Source organism: Bos taurus, chromosome 10, assembly GCF_002263795.3.
Source record: "Bos taurus isolate L1 Dominette 01449 registration number 42190680 breed Hereford chromosome 10, ARS-UCD2.0, whole genome shotgun sequence".
NCBI classification, from domain to species: domain Eukaryota; kingdom Metazoa; phylum Chordata; class Mammalia; order Artiodactyla; family Bovidae; genus Bos; species Bos taurus.
The window spans coordinates 45147899-45166348 of NC_037337.1; the positions used below are offsets into that span (position 1 = coordinate 45147899).

The window sequence follows — 18450 nt, forward strand, 5'->3', positions numbered from 1 at the left end:
CAGTTGATGTTGCTCTTCCCTAGAGCATCAAGGGTTCCCTTTTGTCAAGATACCCAAGGCATGAATCCCTGTGGTTACTTGTTTGGGACATTTTTATGGCTGTTGCCAAGCTCTCATTTGGACCATAGTGAAGGGAGCCTGGGAGTTAGTGATGGACAGGGAGGCCTGGTGTGCTGCGATTCATGGAGTCGCAAAGGGTCGGACACGACTGAGCGACTGAACTGAACTGAAGGGAGCCCAGCTATAGCTCTCTACAACGTGGTCTTCAAGGTTATGAATCACTATCATCATTCATGTTTTGCTATTTTTCCTTTTAAGCCCTAGATCTATGATTTTGATGGCTCATTTGTTTGTGTGTACCCCAAAATACAAATTTAACAGAGAAGTCTTCATTGGGTTTGTACTACTATATTTGATGCTGATGGTATTTGCAAAGTGGGTAGATCTACCAAAAGCATCCATTGAAAATTGGAATTGACTGTCGGCTTGAAGTTTCTATTGGGTTCTGCACGCCTATATCATTATGTGCCACGTGGTAAAGTGATTCGTCCACAGTTTCTGTTTATTGTAGTAAGTGTGAAACATTTCTTTTTACACTGTGCTATGACATCGTAAGGCCTCGGTACCATGTGATTATGAACAGAAACGTGGGAACAGTACTAGGTCATGTTAACTAGCCAGAACAGACTTATACAAATGTTTTAAATTATTTAAATGAACGTGTAACATTAAAAGTTCTTACAAATTTATTAATCTTTGGGCATTTGAACAGGAGTCCAAGTTTGAGAGACTTGCAATAAACATCGCTCCTAAATGGCCTCTATCTAGCCATGAGCCCCAGAACCTACGTTCAAAAGCCATACTAATGTTCATTTAATTGGCATGAATTGATGTGCTAACATCTTTCTTTTTTAATATCTTGAAAATATGAGTTACCTGGCTTTTATTCAATATTTAATCACCAGCCTTTCACAAAGGCAATATAAGTCAGTTTTTTAAAGAGCTGTATGTAAGTCCTTTCCCTTTTTTGGTTTAGTTTTCCTTTTATTCACTCTATCTCCTCACTGCCAGTTGATGTTTCAAAACATGGGAGATCTTGTTTGGAAAAACAAGAGGCAGAAGAGATGTCTGTAGTTTGCAAAAATTATTTTACTTAATTTTAAATGATGCATAAATTGGTAACTTTCTTAGTTTCACTGTACCTACTATGTTCTATGTGCTTCTAACCAGTGAGAAGCAGCTTAATCTTTTTCAAAATTAAAAGTCTTCAGTGACTTTAATTCACTTACACTTAGTATTATGGATGATACATTTGAGTTTGTATCTACCATCTCACTATTAGTTTCTTATATTTTATGTTTTTTCTTTTTCCCTTCTGTTGAAATAGATGAATATTTTATGTTGGTGCATTTTCTTCTTTATTAGTTATATACTTTTTTACTATTATTTAACTAGACAGTATGTTCCTCTAGAGAGTTCCTCTATAGAGTATGACATGCATTGTTGACTTATTATTCTATAGTGTATATATTAATACTTTATCACTTCCTACATAATGCTAAAACCTTAAAACATTTTAACTCCATTTACCCCCATGCCTCCTGTGCTATTGTCATCATTCATTTAATTCTATACATATTTAAACTACACAAGGCTTTATGATTGTTTTTTGTATAGGATATATTTATTTAGATTTACCCACGTGTTTACCTGCCTCCTGAGAAACCTGTATGCAGGTCAAGAAGCAACAGTTAGAACAGGACATGGAACAATGGACTGGTTCCAAATTGGGAAAGGAGTACATCAAGGCAGTATATTGTCACCCTGCTTGTTTAACTTATATGCAGAGTACATCATGTGAAATGCCAGGCTGGATGAAGCACAAGCTGGAATCAAGATTGCCAGGAGAAATATCAATAACCCCAGATATGCATATGATACCACCCTTATGGCAGAAAGCAAAGAGGAACTAAAGAGCCTCTTGATGAAGGTAAAAGAGGAAAATGAAAAAGCTGACTTAAAACTCAACATTCAAAACACTAAGATAAAAAAAAACAAAACAAAGATCATAGCATCCAGTCCCATCACTTCATGGCAAATAGATGGGGAAACAATGGAAACAGTGACAGACTTTACTTTTTTGGGCTCCAAAATCACTCCAGATGGTGACTGCAGTCATGGGACTAAAAGATGCTTGCTCCTTGGAAGGAAAGCTTTGACAAACCTAGATGGTGTATTAAAAAGCAGACATTTGCCAACAAAGGTTCATATAGTCAAAGCTATGGTTTTTCCAATAGTCATGTATTGATGTGAGAGCTGGACTGTAAAGAAGACTGAGTGCCAAAGAACTGATGCTTTTGAACTATTGAGAAGACTCTTGAGAGTCCCTTGGACTGCAAGGAGATCAAACCAGTGAACCCTAAAGGAAATCAATCCTGAATATTCTTTGGAAGGACTGATGCTGAGGCTGAAATTCCAATACTCTGATGCAAAGAGCTGACTCACTGGAAAAGATGCTGATGCTGAGAAAGACTGAAGGCAGGTGGAGAAGGGGATGAGAGAGGATGAGATGGTTGGATGGCATCACCGACTTGATGGACATGAGTTTGAGCAAGCTCCAGGAGATGGTGAAGGACAGGGAAGCCTGGCATGCTGCAGTCCATGGGGTCAAAAAAAGCTGGACACAACTGATCAACTGAACAACAACAATCTTTCATACAACTTAGCACAGATAGAGAAAAACAACTGATTTCAAAAGCCAGTCTCTTGGGAGATTGAGATTGACTACTACATATAAAATAAATAAATAACCAGGCTCCCCTGGGTGGTTCAGTGGTTAAAAACTGGCCTGCCCATGCCGGGGACACAGATTTGATCCCTGGCCCAGGAGGATTCCACATGCCACAGAGCAACTAAGCCCGTTAGCCACAACGACTGAGCCCACATGCACTCTAGAACCCGTGCTCTGCCACAAGAAAAGCCACCACAATGAGAAGCCCACACACCAAAACTAAAGAGTAGCCCCAGCTCACTGCAACTAGAGAAAGCCAGTGCTGCAACTAGAAAAGGGGCCCACACACAGTAACGAACACCCAGCACAGCCATCAGTTAAAATTAACTAATGAGAACCTACTGCATAGCACAGGGAACTCCACTCAGTGCTCCGTGGTGACCTAAATGGGAAGAAAGTCTAAAAAAGACGGGACATATGTACACATATAGCTGATTCACTTTGCTGTACAGCAGAAACTAACACAACATTGTAAAGCAACTATCTCCAATTTTTAAAAAAATCCAGTCTCCATTATTTCCTTTAGGTCTTCCTCCAGAGCCACAGACAGATATACAAAATAATTTTGAGACCCAGCCTTGCGTATGCATACAACTTAAATTTGTTTGACCCTGGGCTTTCTGCCTGGCAGCTGAATACAGAAGAATATCTTAGCTTCTTAGAAGGAAAGATGAAAATTGTTTCAGATTCAGGATAGGCTCTCAGAACAAAATAAATAAATAAATTTTAAAAAGCTATTTTGGTTATTTGCTCATTTAGTAAATATTGATTGTATGCCTAGCAGTGTGTGCTGGGACATGTGGGAGAAAGTTGAATAAGACATGGTTGCTCATGAGAGACTCACAACCCAATGTGCAAACACACAACACAATGTAATACAGTAAATGCAACAGGACTTTCTGGGAGGCCAAGAGAATGGGTTTCTTAGGTTTGGGGATGAGGGTGACTTCTGGGAAGAATCTGAAGAAAGAAAAATCCAAGACTATGCTGAGGAAAGCTAGATCACACACAAAAAAGTATGAATAACAAAAAATAATTTTGGAATGCTATAACCTAGGCATTGGCCTAACCTGCCTGGGACACCACAAAGAAGTTTGGGGAGGCTTCGTTAAACCTGAGGTAAATGTGGGTGAAGCCTAAGAGCCTCCAGGTCTCAGCTGAGATCCCTACCAGTACCATCCAGGTAGCGGATGCTTTGACACACCACCCAGATCTCCCTCCAAACTAAAGGGCTTACTCCTCCAGCTACTGGTACACTGCCCTTGGCTGTCAGCTCCCTCCAGGTATTAGTTAAGTGTTAGTCACTCAGTCATGTCCAACTCTTGCGACCCCATGGACTATAACCCACCAGGCTCTTCTGTCCATGGAATTCTCCAGACAAGAATACTGGAGCGGGTAGTCATTCCCTTTCCCAGGGCATCTTCCTGACCCAGGGATAGAACCCAGGTCTCCTGCAATGCAGACAAATTCTTTACCTTCTGAGCTACCAGGGAAGCCCCCTCCAGGTCTCAAAAGAGTTGCTGCACCCAAAGCCATGTGCCCTTCCCTGGGTCCCCAGTGTCTGGCCCACCCTACCCAATGTGATAAGGCCCTCACTCCCCAGCTCAGGGCGACTCTGAGGACCCCTTTCAGCTTCTGAGCTTCCACCCAGGTTGGTTCAGGCCTTTTACAGAAACTGGATCACAGCCTGACTCCTCCCTTGACTCAGGCCTGCTTCTGTTCCTTCTCTTTCACAGGTGTTAATCCCCCAAGCACTCCCTAATGAATATCCTACGTGCCAGCCTCCATCTCAGCATCTGCAAACCAGCAAACCAGCCACACCTACCAACAATATTGCTTAGAACCACGAGCAAACTGCTAGAAAATCTCAGTAATCAGGGGACTGTCTAACCTATAACTGGGTTAACAAATGTATATTTCACCATTTGTTTATTCCCAGCTCATCATCACACAAAAGCATTTTCAAAACTTCATTCTGATCTTTAGGGTTGAATCTATAGCCAAGCCGTAACTCAGAATATGTTTTCTCCAAGACCCAAACATACAGAGACATTGATCCTGATTTACACGTGGACACAGAAAGTCCACTGAGGTCAGCCAAGACACACATACCCACTCCTCAGAATCTCTGGAGGATTTAATCACTCGCTTTGGCAGCAAAAGATATCAAAATGGGTTACAGGTTTATAAACCTCTTAACTGAATCACTTTGCTATATACCTGAAATACTGTCAATCAACTATACTTCAATTAAAAAAGAATACATTATGTACAGCCAAGGCTAAGAATGATAGCTCCATGAAGAGTATTTTTATTTAAGCCACAACATTACCATATGTGTTCATTGAATTCAGTACGCTGACTCCTCCTCAGTCCATTTTCACAGACAAGGGAACAGGTTTATAAAAGTTAGAAGGTTGCTCAAGGGTACGATGCTGTGCAAGGGGGTAAAGCTGAGATGTGAATTCACACAGTACGACTGCAAAGACGCTCCCCTCCCTCCATCACTTCCACACTGATATACATGCCATCCCCTCACCCCTGCGTGTGCAGAGTGTCCAGCATGGCCACTAGCACACAGCAGACGCTCTAAAATCGTTAGTTAAGTTTGTTCTTTACTCTTTAGCTTTCCTCCTCTGTATTCTCTGCTCTTCACAATCTCCCAGCCCAGAATATCACTTTAGAGTTCAGTGGGAGTGAGGAATGGGTAAGGACAGTCAGGATGGATCCAGGAAATACTACTCTTTTTCCTACTCTTCCCTTCCTAAAATCTTGTCATGAGCATATACTTGTTTTCTGTTTAAAATCTTTTCAGATAATTATTACAGATACTGTATTAAAAATGTCACAAATCTAAAAAGAAATTTTCTACCATCACTTCTCAAGTTTAACTTCATGTTTTATGTGCCTATGTCAACTTCTAGTTCTTATCCATGAGCATATGCAGTCTTTATATTTACAAAATCATCATACAATTATATATTTAGATGTGTCTGCTTACATTATTGGAGAAGGCGATGGCACCCCACTCCAGTACTCTTGCCTGGAAAATCCTATGGACAGAGGAGTCTGCTAGGCAGCAATCCATGGGATCACTGAAGTGACTTAGCAGCTTACATTATACCATATATATTTTTCCAGTAAATTTTTCTTGTAACCCAAATAAGCAGCGTGGTTGCTGCTGCTGCTGCTGCTGCTGCTGCTGCTGTTGCTAAGTCGCTTCAGTCGTGTCCAACTCTGTGCGACCCCATGGACTGCAGCCCACCAGGCTTCTCCGTCCATGGGATTCTCCGGGCAAGAACACTGGAGTGGGTTGCCATTTCCTTCTCCAATGCATGAAAGTGAAAAGTGAAAGTGAAGTCCCTCAGTCTTGTCTGACTCTTAGCAACCCCATAGACTGCAGCCTACCAGGCTCCTCTGTCCATGGGATTTTCCAGGCAACAGTACTGGAGTGGGGTGCCATTGCCTTCTCCAAGCTCTGTAAATAATGAAGGTACCTTTACTGTGTAACTGGACCCAAGATATTTTCATTAAAGTTTCTCTTTTGCTGGGGGTAGCGGGGGTGGGGATGACTTAGCCTAGTTACTCTGAAAACTGATACAAAAATGTATCAATGTAACCATGTAAAAAAATCACATGACAGTCACTGGCCTTCTCTCTTTGCTGTATGTTCCTCAAAGCCCACACAACTCACCCCCCATGCTTGGCACAAAGTAAAAGCTCAAAAATGAATGAGCAAAATTGATGAATGAACAAATGATTCTTTTCTGGGCTGAAGAGTGAAGTTGTAAAACAAGATTCCTTAGGAGGAGGGACAGGATACTCCAAAGTTAAGTCTGAAAACAGGGCAGGATGAACCAGAGGGAACAGGCAGAACAGGCCGGAAACCCCGTGGTAAAGGCCAGCTACATTGGTCAGGAGGAAGCATGTGGTTTCCTGAATTATACCCGTTCAAACCCATCAACCTTTGAAACATGAAATACAGAGATCATGTCAAGGATCCACAGTGCCCCTTCAGTCCCACTTTAGAGTTGTTTCTAAAAGGGTGTTTACATTATCAGAAGGGCTGTAGAGGTCAAGGCAGCTGGAAGAGAAAAATAAGACTGCAAAAAGAGAAAAAAAAAAAGGAATAGGTACACCTCAGAGAACATCCCTATACAACAACATTAGAGGAAGATTCTTAAGCTAGAGAGTCCACTGGGCTTCCTCTGGGCCTCATTCTTTCACGAAACTGTGAAAACACTGAAATTGGTATAAATTGTGCCAGTGTGTGTGTTTCTGTCTAGAGAGCAGACCTCAGATTCATCAGATTCTTATGCCCTTTGGTTATTGAGACTGCTGCTTCTTCCACTTTATCAATGCAAATGGAGCTCTTCTAAATCCATCATTATTCTTTAGGGGCTGGAAGTAGGCATGAGAGGTGGTAGGAAGGAGAGGGAGAAAGTAACTAAGCCCCCGAAGACCTATTAATTGAGTGAATATATCTGAAAGGATTACAGAGGGTTCCACATATATAAACAAGGGCCTATGAATGTTAGCTCTCAGTATTTTTATTACTCTATGACAAATGCCCTATGCTTTCCCAGCTTCACAATAACCCTACAAGGTCAGGATAAGTCCCATATTCTATTTATGAGACTCAAGGGAAATTGAGTAAAATAACTCCCAGTTTACACAGCTAATGATGGAGTTCAGAACTGTCTAACTCCAAAGTGTGGACTCTTCATCTCCACCCCATGACCTGAATTACTGGCCAGGCTTTCAGTCTGAAAGCAGCTTTTCCTGCTACCCTTAAGGCTTTTACATCTTAAGCCCAATAGTCTTTCTCTCTGAGTCTGTCCATCAGAACAGGCACTGAGCCTAAAAATTAGTTTCTTCAAGCCAAGGCATAATTTACTTGTTTATGTAATAGGGCCCTGGTCATCCCACTCAAATTTATACACTCAAGCCAGTTTCTCTCACATGGTGTGTGTTAGCCGCTCAGTCATGTTGGACTCTGTGACCCCGAGGACTGTAGCCCTCCAGGCTCTTTCGTTCATGGGATTTTCCAGGCAAGAATACTGGAGTGGTTTGCCATTTCCTTCTCCACTCTCACAGGGTATCAAGCGTTAATTAAAGTTATTATCACACTTACACGATTTAACTCCTTTGCCTCTCCAATGCAACCAAGTCAAAGGCCGGAAGAGAAGAAATGTTTTCTAGTAGTCACAAACCTGAGTGAAAAAGCACTAAACTAAGTCTCCTATTTTCTGGTTTCGAAACCCATGCTCAAGATTGCAGCTAAACATTAGCTACTAAAACAGCCTCCCTAAAACAGGGGAGAATCCTGATAAATGTACTATACTCAGCACTTCCTATGTGTCTGCACTTTACACATGTTATCCCTGTTTCCCAAGAGGCAAACAAGCTGTTAGATTGTTACTTCTCTCGAGGTTAAGCAAGTCTCTCAGGATCACACCAGCAATGAGTAGTAGAACCGGGACTTAAACCCAGGTCTGATATTATCAGTGTTCTTAACCATCCTCTTCTCACCGTGTCTACACAGCCACTGTGATTCATGCCACCCAACATCTCCTGTTGGTTTTCCCTGGAGTCACTTCCCTGAAATCTTGAGAGGACAAACCATGGAAGCAAGACAGACTCTCTCAATAGCAGATCCGGGTTTCAGGTACAGCTCGACCAACTACTAGCTCTGTCACCCTAAGAGGTGACTTGACCTTCCAAGGTGTGTTTCCTCACCTAGGGAATGAAGCTCATTTTCCTATCTCAGGATCTAGAAGACCCTGTTTCAGGGCATAGGTGTTAACGTGAAGGTTGGTTACCTTTTCCCCTCCTCAAAGCACTAAAGTCAAAACTAGTGTCGCCATGTACCCCAATATTCATTGCAGCACTGTTTATAATAGCCAGGACATGGAAGCAGCCTAGATGTCCATCAGCAGACAAATGGATAAGAAAGCCGTGGTACATACACACAATGGAGTATTACTCAGCCATTAAAAAGAATACATTTGAATCAGTTCTAATGAGGTGGATGAAACGGGAGCCTACTATACAGAGTGAAGTAAGCCAGAAAGAAAAATACCAATACAGTATCAGTTCAGTCGCTCAGTCGTGTCTGACTCTTTGACCCCATGAATCACAGCACGCCAGGCCTCCCTGTCCATCACCAACTCCCAGAATTCACTCACACTCACGTCCATCGAGTCAGTGATGCCATCCAGCCATCTCATCCTCTCTCGTCCCCTTCTCCTCCTGCCCCCGATCTCTCCCAGCATCAGAGTCTTTTCCAATGAGTCAACTCTTCACATGAGGTGGCCAAAGTTTTAGCTTTAGCATCATACCTTCCAAAGAAATCCCAGGGCTGATCTCCTTCAGAATGGACTCGTTGAATCTCCTTGCAGTCCAAGGGACTCTCAAGAGTCTTCTCCAACACCACAGTTCAAAAGCATCAATTCTTCGGCACTCAGCTTTATTCACAGTCCAACTTTCACATCCAACACAGTATACTAACGAATATATATGGAATTTAGGAAGAAGGTAACGATAACCCTGTATGCGAGACAGCAAAAGAGACACACATGTATAGAACAGTCTTTTGGACTTTGTGGGAGAGGGCGAGGGCGGGATGATATGGGAGAATGGCACTGAAATATGTAAAATATCATATGTGAAACGAATCGCCAGTCCAGGTTTGATGCATGATACAGGGTGCTCGGGGCTGGTGCACTGGGATGACCCAGAGGGATGGGATGGGGAGGGCGGAGGGAGGAGGGTTCAGGATGGGGAACACATGTACACTCAGGGCGAATTCAAGTCAATGTATGGCAAAACCAATACAATATTTTAAAGTAAAATAAACAATTAATTTAATAAGTAAATAAAAGAAAAGTAGTATCGCGTTTTCTGAGCACCCCAGCGGCGCTCGACTTCAGAGTCCTACCACCACCACTTCCTCTCACCCCTCTCCACCCTCGTGGCTGCCGCTTAATTTCCCCTCCATTTCAGTACGTTCTCTTGCCTCGCAAGAAGGGATGGCCTTGGACGCTGAGAGGCTACCTACTTCTTTTTGTCCCCCGACTCTGGGCTTTGAGGGTCTGTCTCTCTGCTCAGGACCCAGAGCGTCCTGCAAAGCCACTGGCAGCTGCGCACCCCTCCGCGCGTCCCGCCCCGAGGGGCGGGGTGTGACCAGAGAGTTTGGATAGGAGGCGCCTTGGGAAACACCCCGCCGCCCGCGGAGCTTCCTCGGCGGCGCAACCTCTTCGGCCGAGACGCGCGCAGAGCGGCCGGGAGGCTTCTCTGCACCCGGACCCCCGTGGCCCCGGTCCTCCCGCAGCCTCCGCTCCCGCTCGCCGGGCCGCCGGTCATGAGGCCGCTGTTTTACCGCTGCCACAACACCACGTCGGTGGAGAAGGGCAATTCGGCGACGATGGGCGGGGTGCTCTTCAGCACGGGCCTCGTGGGCAACCTGCTGGCCCTGGGACTCCTGGCGCGTTCCGGTCTGGGGTCGTGCCCGCCGCGCTCGCCGCGCCCGCCGCCCTCCGTCTTCTACGTGCTGGTGTTCGGCCTGACGATCACAGACCTCCTGGGCAAGTGTCTAGTGAGCCCCTTCGTGCTGTCCGCCTACGCGCAGAACCGGAAGCCTGCGGGAGCTGGTGCCCGGATCGGACAGCTCTCTGTGCCAAGCCTTCGCCTTCATCATGTCCTTCTTCGGGCTCGCCTCGACGCTGCAGCTGCTGGCCATGGCCCTGGAGTGCTGGCTCTCCCTGGGGCACCCCTTCTTCCATCGACAGCACCTCACCCCGCGCCGGGGTGCAATGGTGGCGCCGGTGGTGGGCGCCTTCTGCCTCGCTTTCTGCGCGCTGCCCTTGGTGGGCTTTGGGAAGTTTGTGCAGTACTGCCCTGGCACCTGGTGCTTCTTCCAGATGGTCCACGAGGAGCGCTCGCTGTCGGTGCTGAGCTACTCGGTGCTCTACGCCAGCCTCATGCTGCTGCTGGTGCTCGCCATCGTGCTGTGCAACCTGAGCGCCATGCGCAACCTCTATGCCATGCACCTGCGGCTGCGGGGACTCCTGCGCCCTGGCTCCAGGGAACGCGCCGAGCCGGGCGCCGGCGAGAGGGAGGCGACCCCGCTGCACCTGGAGGAGCTGGATCACCTCCTGCTGCTAGCCCTCATGACGGTGCTCTTCACCATGTGCTCCCTGCCTTTAATTGTGAGTTGTCCGCGCTAAAGCTGCAGGAGACTGACGCGCGGTGGGCCGCAGGAGAGGAGAGGGACGGGTGGGGCGTGTTGGGTGCGGTTCAAGAGAAGCTGCGCCCAGACCCCGGAGGGTGTGTTCCCGCGTTCCGCGGATCAGTTTCCGTTCCCTCCGCAGTCCTCAGTAGATAGAATCCGATTTGTTGAGCGAAAAGAGGTAAAGCCACCTAAATTTAGGAAAAGCAGGGACCGGACTGTGTCCCCTTAGTCCGGCAGAACCTCTCCAGTGCTCTGAGAAGGTCTCAGGACCATTTTTGCACCTCAGAACTTGGGAAGCAGAACTTGGTTTCTCCTCGGCAGTACGAGTCCTTTCCCACTTTCCAATGGCTATGCGAGGTTTTATTTCATTACACCTGCCCATGATTTTAGTGGCATCAGAAATGCGCAAATGACATCTGGGCGTTCTTCCCACCCCACCTACCTCCCCGCCCCCGGTGTTGGTATGGAAAGGGAATAAGAGAAGGTGTAATCCTGCCAAACTGATTTGCAGACGCGAGTGACTAAAAGCGTAGGTTTAGTCTAGTCTTTTTTTTTTTTTTAACTGGTGTGTAAACTTTGAGGAGTGGAGGGCGCCCTTTCCCGTGCTGCCGCTGCAGGGAGTGGTGGCTGCAGAGGCGGAAAGGCTGTTTGGACTAGCAGGTGTGGAGGAAGGTTTCAACTAGTTGTGACGCTCTGATAACCTGTCTCGACCGGTGTTGTTTCTACCTTGGCAAGCGAGGTGGGCCATTATTTTGTGTTTCAATTAACTGATGCAGGTGGTGGTGCAGATTGAATTACTTCCTCGTTTTGAAGGTATTTCTTCCTGTGATCCCTGCTAAGACTTCTAGGAGTGGCTGAGGCTAGAAGTATTGCTCCTCTTTCTCTCCTGACTCCACAGTGTACTTGTTCAACATGAACAACGTTTAAATAAATTCATTGTCAAGTCCATGTTTTTGGAGCCCTGAGACTTATGTGAATAGGAAAGTTAAGTTTCTTATGGCAGTGTAGCAGTTTTGGACATTACTTTCAAGGGTAGATGAAAGTGACATATAATGTGATTTTTCCCCCTTAAATGAAGGTCTTAGTATTGGGCCAATAGTTGTCTGAATTAGGATCGGAACTCCCCAAAATAAATAAATATATAGCTATATAAACAAAGAGATTAAGATATAGGTGGAGATATTTAGCAATGGTTTTCAAACTTTAGCACACTCAGACTCATCAGCAGTACTTTTAAAAACATAGCTGGCTGGCCCTGTTCTCCAGTTGCTGATTCAGACATTTTTGAAGAATTCAGCATCCTCCACTTCATCTGCTGATGTAGAGATCACATTTGAAGAACCACACTCTGAAGCAGGAGTTAGCAAATCAGGGCTAAGTATCCAGAGAGCTGGCAACAGCAGCATTTTTTCATGGATCCCTAGTTTCAGCAGAGGGCACTCTTCCCATCTGATTTTCCCTGTAATGGACTGCATTCTCTAAACAAGCCCGTTGTATATTCTGAGTATGTTTCTTAGTCAACCCTCTCTTATAGGAGCAGTTATATAAAGTATCTTCTAGGGAATACTATTGATCATCAGAAATTTTTTGAAAGTCTAGATAGTGTTCAAACAGATATCTTGAATAGAGTATGTATTTTGATCACTATCAGAGTGAACAAATTTGTCATAATTTCAGTAAACCCCCAAAATAAATAAAATTAAAAGGCCATTCATAGAATAAATATTACATTTCTAATACAAATCAAGTGACTTGAAAATATCAATTAAAATAACTTAATATGCAAGAAAATTGATATTGATGAATACTGAATAGAAATAAAATGATTTGTCTTCATAATTTAAACATTGTTCAGTTACCCAGATGCCAACTAATCAAGCATTCTCAAATAGTAAGAATTATATTTTTCTCCACTTTGAGGAGAAAGGAGCAAATATAAAGATTTAAGTCATATGAAGTGTTTCCTTTTTCAATCAACTGAAGTGTGTAGCCTGTTGCCATCCATTTACTCATTCATCTCAGATCTGGAACCTACAACATTCCAGGCACTATAATTCATTGCAGGGAATTAAAATGAGAAAAACCTCTCATCTGCCCACAGAGCTATAATCCAGGGTGTGAGAGGGAGTGAGTAGGGCCAGAAAAGAGTTTAGAAAAGGAAAGGATTAACTCCTAATTGATAAAACAGTAATACTAGCTAATTATTTAATTATTATTATTATATGCAAGGACCTGTTCTCGAGGTTTTACTCATATTATCTCATTCGAATTTTGTAACGATGCTGGAAAATAGGTTCGATTGTCCCCATTGTATAGATGAAGAAACAGAGTAACTTGCTTGAAATGTCATAGCCAGTGAGAGGATTCTATCTAACCTGGATAGTCAGACTCTAAAGCTGATGAGCTTAACCATCACTTCAAAGAGGCTTCGAGATGGAGGTAATACTTTAGGTTGGCCTGGAAAAAAGGTAGGATTTGGGCACATGATCAATTTCCACATCTGTAAAATGGAGATAGTGAACATACTTAACAGGATTTTTGTGAGTATGAGACAAACTTTTTAAAGTAAAATGCTTAGAATGGTGCCTAGGAATATGAAATTCTGTATGGGCATTAGCCATTATTATTACTCTTTGTGTTATTAAACAGTTATAATGGGGGAGGGCTTCCAGATAACCTCTGTTTTCCTAAGTGCACTAGATGGGAGTATCTGAGCCTACTGAAATGCTCTACTGAAAAAAGAATTAAAAGGTAAGGAAACAATTATGGGAACATACATCTTCTCATATCCCTGACTGCCTTGAATGGGTTTGGTCTGTGCACTTATTTGTATCCCCTCCCATTAATGTTGAGTTTGCATATTTTCTGGTCCATTAGCGTCTGTTTTGTCCCATTATAAATTTAAAAATCTCAGTGGGCTTGGGTGATGTAAGGGTATTGAGAAAAAGCAGTTGGCCTCCAACCAAGTGGGAGGCAGTTGCAGTGCTGGTCAAAACAGCAGTGTTGACTGAATGGCAGGAAAGGGATGAGGCAGTTTGCAGGGCTACCCAAAAGCCAGAGACCTCAGGGAAGAGCAAGACAATAGGAGTGGCTGGGCACAGGTATGTAGGCTTATCTTTCTGTCCCTGAATATATTGCCTAGAATGTTGTAGGTTTCTTCCTAGTCTGACAAGAGGATGCCAACCACAGAAAGATAAGCATCTGTGCTAAGAATAACTAATTTACATGAGTTGTCTCCTGTCTTTCCACTGGAATGCATGCATGCATGCATGCATGCAAGTCACTTCAGTCTTGTCTGACTCCGTGTGACCCTATGGACTGTAGCCCACCAGGCTCCTTTGTCCAGTATTCTCCAGGCAAGAATACTGGAGTGGGTTGCCATGCCCTCCTCCGGGGGATCTTCCTCATCCAGGGATTGAACCCATGTCTCTTACATCTGCTGTATTGGCAGGAGGGTTCTTTACCACTAGCACCACCTGGGAAGCCCCTCCACTGGAATATTTCCTGTCTTTTCACATTGATTAAAAGTTTCTGTTTCAAATGGACTCACAGACATAGAAAACAAATTGGTTATCAAAGGAGAAATTGGAGGGAGGGATAAATAAGGGATTTGTGATTAACGGATATATACTACTATATATAAAATAGATAAAGGACCTACAGTATTGTAGAGAAAACTATATTCAATATCTTATAGTAACCTATAATGGAAAAGAATCTGAAAAAGGATATATATATGCACACACGCACACATATATATGTATATATATACACATACACACATAGATGTATATATGTGTGTATGTGTATATATATGCATCTATGTGTGTGTGTGTGTGTATATATGTATATGCTGTACACCTGAAACATCGTAAATCAGTTATACTTCAATAAAAAAAGTTCAGAGAAAGGGAAGTTTCTGTTTCATTGGTGCCTCCACACATGTGACATTTCACGTGTGACTTATTTCTCTGCTAAGAATCAAGAACAGGAAGGAGGCAGAAGAAAGAAGGGAAGAAATTTAGTATCTTTGGGAGTCTGGTGACCCTGTTTGTAGACAATTCAGTGGACTGGATCTGTCCCACTTCAGCTCTTCCTCTGCACGGCCAGGTAACGCTAGTTCTGCATGGCCAGGTAACGCTAATTCTGCTCTGACTGCTGGCAGGGTAGCTCCAGGGATTAGCCTGGGGCTTCCAGGAGGACCTGCACCTCCCTGGCTCCTCACTTGCACCCATCCATGACAGTGGCCAAAATGAGTATCCCAAGGCAAACTGCCATATTCTTATGGAAAAATAATGTTTTCTAAGTGAAGTAATGGAATTTATCGCAGCCATACACCTTTTGCTATCCTAATCTAATGTTTTTCTTTAAAACAGTATCGTGCTTACTATGGAGCGTTTAAAGCTGTTCCTGAGCAAAATGGAACCACTGAAGAAACTGAAGACCTCCGAGCCTTGCGCTTTCTCTCTGTGATCTCAATTGTGGACCCTTGGATTTTCATCATTTTCAGAACATCAGTGTTTCGAATGTTTTTTCGCAAGATTTTCATAAGGCCCCTTATATATAGAAATTGGCACAGCAATTCTTGCCAAACTAACATGGAATCCAGTCTATAACTATGTTATCCTCTCTCATAAACTCAAGAATACATCTCATCTTCTGCAAAGAACCATGAGCCACAAAAAAATCTTATAATTTATATCCATAAAAGGTATGTTCCATAACAAAATATCTAAATGTATTTTCAAAACTGTTTGTTCATTCTTAATGTGTTGTCCCTCTGTATTCATGAATCAGTTCAGTGGAGTTTTTCATTTTGAGTTATAATGTAATAACTATTATTATTATAACTAATAATAGTTATAATAGTTTTTCATTTTGAGTTATACCAGTTAAACTGGTAGCTCAGTTGCTAAAGAATCTGCCTGCAAAGCAGGAGACCCAGGTTCATTCTCTGGGTTGGGAACTGGGTTCGATCCCTGCGTTGGGAAGATCCCCTGGAGAAGGAAATAGCAACCCACTCCACTGTTCTTGCCTGGGAAATCCCACGGACAGAAGAGCCTGATGGGCTACAGTCCATGGTGTCAAAAGAGTCCAGTGCAACTTAGCAACTAACCCAAACAGTGTTTAAAGTCTTAAAGCAATTATAGTGATTGTTCCAATGTTTGTACTTGTTGTCCCTAATTTTTTAAGGAGACCTTAGGCCTCTGGGTCTTTATTTAAATCCAGAAGAAACACCACTGTTTACAATTATGTAATAGGTTGTTCTTAAATTTTCTTATTCTCCTTATTTCTAGCGAAACTTGATTTGTGTATTGTGTATCACAATTGCCCCTAATTAAGTCTTATCTTTGCCAACTGATTCAACTACAGCCTGAATTAGAGATGCACCTCCTAAAAGGGAGGTGAAAATGTAACTAGATCAGGCATTTGGAGCATCCTTCTCTGGCCAACCCCTGAGAGAAGGCTCACTGCCTTGTGTGAAGAGCCAAAGGTATAAATAAGTAAATGCGAGGCAAGGTCTACAATCCAAAGAAGAAAAAAATGCCTTTTATCCTTTAAGTCCAATTTCTTATTTGGAGGGTGTCCGTAGGCATGAAAATTTGGGAGTGGGCTACAAAATGTTTCAGTTTTTTGGAACTTCCATTTTGTAGGCTTATCATATTGATGGATTCCTTGGTGGGGAGGGATTTATCATTCGTTGAAAGACTGGGATGTATAATTTCCCAGAAAGCATGTTTACTACGAATGGCTATAACAGAGCGGGGCATTCAGCACAGCAACAAGCTCACAGGGACTCAGTCAGCCTCAGCTGAGCATGGTGGCGATGACCTTAACAGCTACCTGTTAAAGCCATATTCTGCCCTTGGTGGAGATGGTAAGATCTTATGGAGGTTCCTGAGAAATACAGTTTCAAGCTGGAGCAGGATGTGGCTCAGATGGAGCACAGCCAAGCACTTTAAGAATACATTTAATTGTACATGTTTACAAATGTTAGCAACACTATGACCAAAAGGGAAAAGTGGGGGAAATACAGCTGCAGCTGTTAAACCAAACAAGAGACTGTAGACACAGCTTGCAGGGAAGAACTTTCACCTTGGGTAGAAGAATACACGGGGGTATCAGAGGGCTTTTGGCATCTGTGGGGCCCCTTTATACCCAACACAGACTCTGAGCTGGAGAACCAGCTATGTTTGAATAGCCTGAGACTCCCATTTAGCCATCCCTTCCAAAGACCAGAGTTAGCAGCAGCCCCGCTTTTACCTCTGGTTTATCTCAGAGGTGGTATTAACCTGGAAATATGTGTGTGTTTTTTGTGTGTACCAAAACTGTGAAATGGTCAAATACAGGAATACACAAATTATAATTGAGAGTGTGATGTGATGCAAAATACACTTGTTTTCAACTTTAACTCTTGCTTATGTACTTAATGTGTAACTACCTGTGTGTTTTATTGTCAGAGGAAGTTCATTTTTTTATGCTCTCCTTTTGGAAAGTGTTATGATCATTGTCAAGGTCATTTGAAAAGTTCCCAGATGAATCAATAAACATAATTTTATAATATTTTGCAAAGAAAATTACTTTTCTTCAAATGAAAGAAAAGAATTTCATGTTTTGGTTTTGTTTCATTGTTTTGAGTAAAAGTTTACCAGCAGCCTTTCATTCTCTAGCAGCTTAATAGAATGGGTTTTTATAGACTGTCCCATTAGCAAATACATTACTTTAAACAATTTTGCATATGTTTATTCAAGGAATTAGTGGTTCTTTCTGTCACAATGTAGATACACCATCTGTATGAAATCCTTGTTAAGTCAAAAGTCAACTTTTCAATGATCCTCATTAATTTATTCATTATATTATTAAATAAGTTTTAATTGACAGATACCTTGTGCCAGGGAATTAGGTGCTGAAGAAAAAAGTACATAAGACTTAGTTCTGGCCCATAAGTTGCTCTTTGTCCAGTGGGAGAGATAAGCATGTAAACAGTTACAACAGAGTATGGAAATCCCAGTAATAAATGTGCATGCAGAGTCCCATTAGAAGAGAAAATCTGAACTCGGGGTTACATAGGGTAGGGTTGTCACTAACCCTAACTTGGGGTAGTTCTGTAGGGTTGTCAGAACTGCACAGTGAGACGATACCGAAGTCAAGTATTGAAGATGAGTAGGAATTTTGACTCCAGTTGAAAACTAAAGAAAGGACTAAAATAGTCCACATGAGAGGAAATACATATGGTTAATAAATGTAAAAAAGAATTCCTGTCTAACCAAAGAAATGCTAAATTAAAATCAAATTATCAAGGATCACACACAAAAATAATTATGACTGTCAATAACAGAAAGGCTCTTATTAAATAAAAAGAACACTGGTGCTCCCCTGGTGAGTTTATAAATTTGTCCACCTTTTCTTTCTTTTTTTTTAAATT

The 18450-nt window shown here is 42.9% G+C and overlaps 1 protein-coding gene and 1 long non-coding RNA gene across 2 annotated transcripts in view; one reads left to right on the plus strand and one right to left on the minus strand.

Moving 5' to 3' along the window:
• LOC104973145 (uncharacterized) overlaps nucleotides 1–9987 on the minus strand; it is a 194747-nt gene extending 184760 nt beyond the window's left edge. The window contains exons 1-2 of the long non-coding RNA XR_009496090.1: nucleotides 9852–9987; nucleotides 9133–9340 (exon numbers count right to left, since the gene is read on the minus strand). This is a non-coding gene — a long non-coding RNA (uncharacterized lncRNA). The remainder of the gene's footprint in view (nucleotides 1–9132; nucleotides 9341–9851) is intronic.
• Nucleotides 9988–10036: 49 nt separating this feature from the next.
• PTGDR (prostaglandin D2 receptor) lies at nucleotides 10037–17586 on the plus strand. Its single transcript, NM_001098034.2, is given in 3 exon segments — nucleotides 10037–10425; nucleotides 10427–11001; nucleotides 15401–17586. Coding segments are annotated over 3 exon segments (1086 nt in total). The 5' UTR covers nucleotides 10037–10154; the 3' UTR covers nucleotides 15641–17586.
• The last annotated feature ends 864 nt before the right edge of the window (nucleotides 17587–18450 follow it).